Raw genomic sequence first — 8389 nt, forward strand, 5'->3', positions numbered from 1 at the left:
GGTCTTCTCCTCCAATGTTGTACCCAGAGAGAATTCAACTAACGTGGTCTGCTTGGAGAAGAACCCCCCTCCCACTCACTGCCTGAGCTCCTGGCTTTCTTGTTACTGCTATGTTATGGAACAGTGCTAACCCCTTTCATGTTTCTGTGCTATGTGTGATTCTCCTCTGTGGGTGTCCTCTGGACCTGTAGGGCAACCCTTCCCAAGAAATCACTCGTTATGATGGCTGTCCCACATAGATACCCTAATTATACCCTCAGGCCAGGGCCCTTTATTCTATCACTATCTCTCTTCCCTTTCCTCACAATTCTCAGCCAGGGAAACTGGAACAAGCTGTTCCTTTTTCCTCCCACCACAGATTCTCTTACTATGTTCCCTAGTGTACCTATAGCCCTGTTCAGTACATGGTGTGTGTGTGTGTTTTAATTTAATGATGAGCATCTCTTGAAATTGTGAGCCTGTCTCTTAGGCATGATGTGTAGCTGTGCAAAAATATAAGACATTGTTCTCAGTTTACTACAAGAAATCCAGCTAAAGAGGTTTTATCACATCTTTCACTCAGTTACCATTTCCTACATTTCAAATATACTGCAGTCTGTACTGCAGCTCCCCCTCCCTGTTCCCCCTTTAATTTTGTTGCAAATCTTCCCAACTCACAGCAGACATTTGACTGGTAAATGTCATGAATCTTGGGCCAGCCTTCATTAGGATTTTTCTAAATCTATCAACAAAGGAGAAATACTTAATGCACTGTGTCAACCAACACTGGCTTCTCTTTAGCGCTTTCCAGGACTGCCATAGCTTGAAATTCACTGGAAAGATGCATGTTGCATCTTATGCTGTGTTAACTTAAAATGGCCTGTTCCCCTTCATCAAGGCTTTAGCTTAAGGTAAATGTGTGAACCTAAGATGCATTGTGCCATATAGCTCTAACAGTCAGGATTTCAAGCCACATTGTTCAGACAGTACTGCTCAGAAGGCCACTCTGCCTGGGAGCTGTAGGCACTTATTTCCTGATGACTTTATTTAGAGGTTCACTTAGATGCAGAGTAGCCCTTGTGCTTTTCCACCATTCAACATGCCTTTATATATATATATATATATATATATATAATTGTAACCTCCGATTGCCACAGGCAATCCCAGGATGGGACATAACTTTTAATGAAACTGTACAATAAAACACAGCTAAAAATACGTAGTAACCCATATAAACCATCAGTGGAACTTAAATAATACTATAATAGCTCCATGCTAATGTCCGGCATATGCCTGCACAAAAAGGTATGTCTGTAGCTGGAACCTAAACTACATGACGATCAGCACCAGACATATTTCAGAGGGGAGTTTCACAGATGGGGCATCACCAAAGAAAGCTATGTTGCCCTGGCTTATGATTGCTATCTGCTTATTTTTCTTCACCACTCTCAAACCAAGGTTGGTCTGGCCATTCCATCAAGGCCTCTTCCACAAGAAGAGACACTTTTGTTTGCTATTTGCATCTGTGTTGTGCCATCACACCAACACGTGTATTTCTATTGTATACATGAGATATCCTACCACTATAGATGCTTTTGATCCAAGAGCAAGGGGTGGCTAGTAAAGACAGCAATCAATAGATCTCGTTAAAAGAAGGTGGGGCTGGTTCGCACATGCAAGCTGCTGTGTGGGTCACCACTTGAAATGCTAAGATGGGGAGGATATTCTGTGTGATGATGAGCCCTTTGTATAAAGTGGCTTCTCATATGGTTCCAGTTGCACGCGAAGGCAAATTCTAATTTTTGGTTTTAGGTTCTGTGCACAGGTGTAGGTGTTGTGGCTGCATGATTAACGATATTCAGACCCATGCATGGAGCAGCTTCTCCAGAATTGTGCTCCAAGCAACCTTCCATACTCCTTCTAGTACATATGGAATAAAGTTAGTTCTGTCCACAGGAGCAGGATAACCTGTCATTAAAAACAAATAATTGTGCTTCCCAGATCAATCAAAGGTGTTTGCTCTTGTGCCTCCATTCTTTTCCTTAGAGTCAAATAAACCCTGTTGACTATTGTTTTTAAGGGGGCTGAGGCATGAGACTGCACAGGGTTCTAACCAAATTTGGGGCCCTTTAGTAGAGAGATGGGGAACATGTGGCCCTCCAGATGTTCTTGAACTATAACTTCCATCATTCTTGATCATTGGCTATGGCGACTGAGGCTGATGGGAATTGGAGTCCAGCACTATCTGGGCAGCCACAACCCTGCTTTAGTGTAATTATCAGATAATTGCTGTGTACAAAGTGAGCCCATCCTTCTATCTTCAAGCTCCTTTAAAATCTCACAGTCTGCAGTGTGGTGGATGTTGTCTCATGAGCGATGATTTCACTTTAAGCCAAGCTAGAAATCTAAATTACTGGCAGGCTGTCCAGCCTGACAAATTGAATGACTATTGACTTAGTGGAACAGGGGAAGGTTTATGAGCCTCTGTGCCTGCATGACTGTGTTCTTCTACTTACAAAGCAGCCCTAGGAGTGTAGCAGGGTGGGGGAACCTCAGGCCTTGAGGGCCAAATGTAGCCCTCCAGACCCCTCTCTCTGGCCCTTGGAACTCTTCCTAGGCCACATCCCTGCTTCACACACTCAATGTTTTTGCCTGCATGGCATGTGTCTTTGCACTCTGATGACATCTATTGCTTGCTTGGATGGAGAATAGAAAAGGGTGTGTGAGTTAAGTGTAAAAACTAGTCTCCTACACAAAATTTATATTCTTTATTCTGCCCCCTTTTGCCTCTGGCATGTGACCTCTGAAAGGCTGCCCAAAAGGGAATGTGACCCCAGACTGTAAAAGGTTCCTCACCCTCGGAGAAGGGCATAAGACATTTTGGATCCCTGAAAATTGTTCACCGTTCAGCTCACATGAACTGCAATCCATAACTGCCACCCTGGGCTCCTTCTGGGAGGAAGGGTGGGATATAAATTAAATTAAATAACTAAATAAATACTGCCACCAAAATCCATTTTAAATAATACCCCATCATTCAGTTATAAAATCCCCTCAGTTACCATGAACATTTCTCTAGTCTTTTCTCCTTCTTCTAGCCATTCTTAACCTTTTCTTAAATGCTCCTTCAGTCACTATTATTTGCTATTCTAGTATGTCAGAGAGTTTATAGGAACTTGACATGCTGTGCTCTCACTGGAGATGATTAAAAATAACTCTTGGTGATGTATTAGGTCAACGTTAATGTGCACAATGCTAATAAAAAGGTAGCTAGGGCCAGTAAAAATGTAAGATTGCTCATCTGCTGCTAGAATTGGAAGCAAGAGTAAAAGCTTTTACTAGGAAATAAGAATAATAAAATATTTTTCCTCCTCCCTGTTCTATCCTTTTTTCCCATTTAGGTGAGAGACCATTCCAGTGTAGATATTGTCCATACAGTGCCTCTCAGAAAGGGAACCTAAAGACGCATGTCCAGTGTGTACATCGGGTACCTTTTGACAACAGCCAGTACTTTGACCGACGGTTCCAACAGCCTCCAAATAATTACTCTAACAACCCTATGGAAGAACAGCTGGAAAACCTCCTTGCAAAGCATTCTATCCTAGGAGCAACTGTCTTATAGTGAAATCCATGCGCTGTGCTTTGCTTGAAAGTGATGCCTCTGAACTGCTAATCATTTTAAAATAAATGAAGAAGCTACACAAGATATATACAAATTGACGTACTAATCAGTCCCCACGGTTCCTTATTTCCTTTATAATAAACAGTGGAGTTGGCAAGCTTTGTGATGGCGCAAGGTGTCGATATTAATCAAGACAGCTTTTTTAGACACTGGAAAAATTAGACTTTATATGATTTGGAGGGCAACACTGCGACAAAATCCTCCCTCGTGATTGCTTGATTCTTTTAAAACACACACACACAAACACACAGGGGTGAATTTGGGAATGTGGGAAGAAGTGATTAATGAAACTGCCATTGGCTGTCATGCTGGAAAAAAATAAGGGTTTCCCCCCCCCAAAAAAAGGAATAAAGCAAAATGGAGGAGTCATTCAGTGCTGTGAAAGCCAGGCTTGATGAAGGACTGAAGGGACTAAAGAGAGAGACCATCATTCTGCAGTAAGGTTGTTTCACGATAGTTTGGGGACCACTTGTGTTTCCAGTGGGCTTATCCTTGACCACATACCATTAATAGTATGTGAATATGGAAATTGAAACACTTCTTTAAAAATACTTCTCACTTTGGAAAGAAAAGAAAATGGCTAGTCAAACACTAAAAAGAAGAAAACAGGCTTCTGTGTTTTTTACTCTCAGGGCCTTTCTATTTGTTTATTCTGCTTTTTCTTTCTTTAACAGTGCTACTTTCTGTGACCTGATCACAAAGGAAATCTGCATGCTTTTAAAAAGAAAATTAAAAAGAAAAATTTGTTTTGATTCAGCTGATTAAAGCTGCTGATTTTAATAGAAAAGAAAAACAGTTCAAGCAGGCCTAGGCCCTTAGGATACTGTATGTGCCTGTATTTTTGTGCAGCAAGCCAGTTTATCTTTTCTGGGCCCTGGTGACATTTTGAAGAAAAAAAAGATGAATAACTTCTTTTGTGGTGACAGGTCAGTGTTCATCTAATGTGTCATGTCTTGTACTTGGTAATCACTGGGGTAAGGGGGAGAGAAAGGAAGCTTTATATACCTCTTCTACAGTAACTCTTAAATGCAAGTTTCAAGATAGGGGTTAGGGGTGGCAGGTTGTTTAACCATTCAGTGTCTGCAGTTTATTAAAAAAATGTATTCTACAGGTATAAATATTTTCTTTTCCTTTATTGCTGTGACACTGTGTGTGATGGTAATAATTCAGAGTTTCAGATTTTGCACATATAATTGTATGCATCATCATCATGAAAATGCTGCCTTGAAAAAATATTCTGTGAAAAACTTTTTGCAAAAAAAAAAAAGCTTTACTAGTTTTTTTAAATTGTAACATTTTTGTAAAGGCAGAAAATGGATTTTTTAAAAAAACTAGCATGCTAAATATATTTTTCAAAAAAAGCAATAATTTTACATGTACAGAAATGGCGCTAACCTTTTAATACTGATCGAGAGCAACCGTTTACTTTCTACAAATAATGGGATAGTGCTGTTTTTGTAGTAAATGAGCTTCTTACACAAAGAATTTTAAATATGTAATTTTTCTGTTCTAATTTTGTTTTTGTCTATATTTGATTTGGGGTTCTACTTAATTGCATATTACTTGACTACTGTTGCTTTACAGTTGTTCAGAATAATGGCATTGAAACATTTGTATGTAAGTTGCTGGTTTGGGATTTTATTTTTATTTTATTCCTCATACTCATACACCAACTGTATGCCTGCTGTAAACCTCGTATAGCTAAGAATATTTGTACAAATGCCTATATAAGTGATTGTAATCAGCTCTCTTGAAGTTATCCTGCAGAAATTTGTATAGACACATTCCACACTCCTCCCCCTTCCTGCACCCTATTCCATCCTCATCTTCCTCCCAAATCAGCTTGTTTTCTGTCTTGATTAACACTTGATCAATTTGGGATTCACACTCAAGTGCTACTTTTTCCTTTACTGAGCACTTATTTTCCTTGTTTGAAGTAAACAGGTGAGGATTCAGGAATGCACAAAGGTAGCTGCTTTGCCTATTTGTGTGTTTGTAGTTATTAAAAACCCTCCTGTCCCCCAAAAGTTATATGAGTGTCATGTACCGCTGTAATTATTTATGTTGGTTGATTGTGCTTGTTGTTGGTTTGGTTTTGTTTGGGGTTTTTTAAGTGTCTGGGGAGTGATGGGTTGGTTTTTGTTTTTGGAAGCTGATATGGAAGGACCTTAGTTAATATTAAGACTTTAAAACCTTTTCCTGGAGACTGTCTACTTCAGGACTGTTTGAGACAGAGAAAGTGCTGTCACTGCCATTACCAGGGTACTAATCAGCAAAGTTTACAATCATAATTTAGCTATATGAAGAACAACAGCAGGGGAAATCAGTTTAAATAATTATATGCTGTGTATAGCACAGAAATGAGATTTTCACTTAATTAAACAAGAAATAGGGAGGGAGAGGGGGAGCCATCATTAAAGACCAGCCATTTTCATATGTGAATCCCAAGCACTGTAATTTCCTCCTTTTTCATCCATATTGTATCGATCTGTTAATTCAGTTAGACCCTAGTGCTTAGTATGATTTGTGTTCTTATTTATTTAGTTCTTTGGGTTTGAAATAGCTTTTCTTTAAAGGAAACTTGATAATTTTGTAGCATGACACACTTTGTAAGCCATCTTCTGACTGTTACAGAGACTTTTCTACTACCTCTATCAATCTGTTTCTTTTCCTTAACAGGTTTTCTACAGTGTTGCAGTCTAATGTACCTTAGACAATAAAGGGTTCGATTATGAGTACTGCACATGATGTATCAGCTATACTTTTCTCTATCTCTCTTGTTTTCCTTTCTTTTCTTTTTTTGCCTCTAATAAAAAGTGAACTTTCCAACCATAGCAATCACACACAGACACACACACACACACAGAGAACAGTGATCAAACCCAAGATGCTGTAGGAACATCTTTCCAAACTATGTTTGTTTTGATCTTTATATTCCTTAGATTATTTCCATTGCAAATAAATGGCTGGGGGGGGGGGCACCTGTGAAAGTTTATATTTAAGCTTTTAAAGCAACTTCATCATGATATGGGCAAATGTTTTTTTTAAAGTTAGTGGCACTAGTATTCAATTAAATGCTAGCGCTAGTAAAAGGCAACACTTTATTGAATGTTGATAGGATATTAACAAAATGCTCTGCTGTACCATTTTAAGCAGAGATTGCATGTATAAGCAGATCCTACCCCCACCAACTGAATATAACCTGCTACAAGAGAAAGAGAATATTTTCTTTTAAAAAATTGTTTACATACCGTATATGAAAGATTAGCACTCAAGTAGCACTCAAGTAGACAACATATCAAGGGATAGTTTCCAAATTGCTTGGAATTATTCTGATTCACCACTCCTCCGGTACATAAATTTATTCAATTAATGAAAAACAAATCTAAAAGTTCTTCAATGCAATGTACTATTATAGATTAAGAGCATGCAATACAATTTGTTTTGCCAGAAGTGATGTTCTAACAGTCAAAACCACGGAAGCTTTGGGAAGTGTTCAAACCACTGGGATGTCACCCAGAATGAAATGAAATCAAAACTCCCTGTTTCAAAGACAGAACTGAGTCGATTCTATCCATGAGATCTTTCCAGAAATATCCAGTGATTAATACCTCCTTAACATATATACAAAAGAAGCAATCCAAACCCAAATTCCATCAGCTGAAGCCCCTAATCTCAGCTCAGCCAGAGCCATGCCAGAGTAAGTCCTCCATCCTGGGCTCAGCCAAAGTTGGCTGAGATGAATCCAGGGTGAATCCCAAAAAAGGTGGGAGCCTGAGGACATTTACCCCTATTTCAAACCCTGTTCAGCTCAGTCATTTGACCTAGCAACCCAGTGGAAGTTACACTGGCAAAAAGGGTGGTGTAAGTCACACTCTATTTTGAAGGCTTGTTTTCCGTCTGCCAGGCTCACGTTGGCTTAGCAGTAACTCTGCTGCTGAACGGAGTTTGGAATAGAGGTGTGGATTAGGCTGGTTTATAGTTTGAAATGCTCTGCCCATTCACCTGTGAACTAGTATTTCTCCTGTGCATGGAAAGATGATATCAGATGGGTAACTAGCTTCACCTAGTGCTTGAAGGCAAAAGAGTACTGCTGATGTTTTACTGTAGCTCCATTCCTGATCTGTGCCTGCTCTGTGCTCAGTTTTCTCTTTTGCCTCACAGAAAGTGGTTGGATTCTCTCTGACTCCGTGATTCAGGCTTGTAGCGTTTTGTTGTTTGAGTCTTCTGTGTGAGTTCATTCTTATTTTTTTTCCTCAAAGTTTTTCTTACTCCTCTTCCTTCTGTAATAGTTTAAAACAAAACAAAGCAAAAAGGTTCCTTCTGTCCTTCTCCTTCTAACCTTCCCCCGTGGCGAGGAACAGCCAGCCCCTCCCCGCGGCTCTGGCAGCCGTCAACCTATTCAGACTCCCTCTCTAATTAATTTCGCTGACGTTCCTCCTCGTTCAGCAGGCTACAGCGTCGGCGGCTTCAACCTTAGCGGCAGCCTTCCCAGGGCTCGATACTCAGGCCTACACCCAGTTATTTCTCGTTCTTTACGAGCGGCTTTCGTTTTTACCCGCTCTGTAGCGGGAGAGGAGGTAGACGCGCAGAAGCAATAGAGGGGAAGACGCCGGCCGCTGCTAAACTTCAAGAGTCACCAGGTCATTTACTAGCACTGTCAGTCACCAACAGCAACATTTATTAACCCCATAAGTCCTGCAGTGTGTGCCCCCAAGGGGGAAAGCC

At 40.1% G+C, this 8389-nt stretch overlaps 1 protein-coding gene across 5 annotated transcripts in view; it reads left to right on the plus strand.

Annotated features, from left to right (window-relative positions):
* Positions 1 to 6404, plus strand: part of ZNF516 (zinc finger protein 516) — a 194055-nt gene extending 187651 nt beyond the window's left edge. For 4 of the 5 annotated variants that reach the window (XM_061594283.1, XM_061594292.1, XM_061594273.1 and 1 more), the window contains one exon: positions 3381 to 6404. In XM_061594283.1, coding sequence (XP_061450267.1) covers positions 3381 to 3601 — 221 coding nt within the window. In that variant the 3' untranslated portion in view covers positions 3602 to 6404. The remainder of the gene's footprint in view (positions 1 to 3380) is intronic. The other variant, XM_061594300.1, reaches the window with a different exon arrangement.
* The last annotated feature ends 1985 nt before the right edge of the window (positions 6405 to 8389 follow it).

This window comes from Rhineura floridana, chromosome 1, assembly GCF_030035675.1.
Source record: "Rhineura floridana isolate rRhiFlo1 chromosome 1, rRhiFlo1.hap2, whole genome shotgun sequence".
NCBI classification, from domain to species: domain Eukaryota; kingdom Metazoa; phylum Chordata; class Lepidosauria; order Squamata; family Rhineuridae; genus Rhineura; species Rhineura floridana.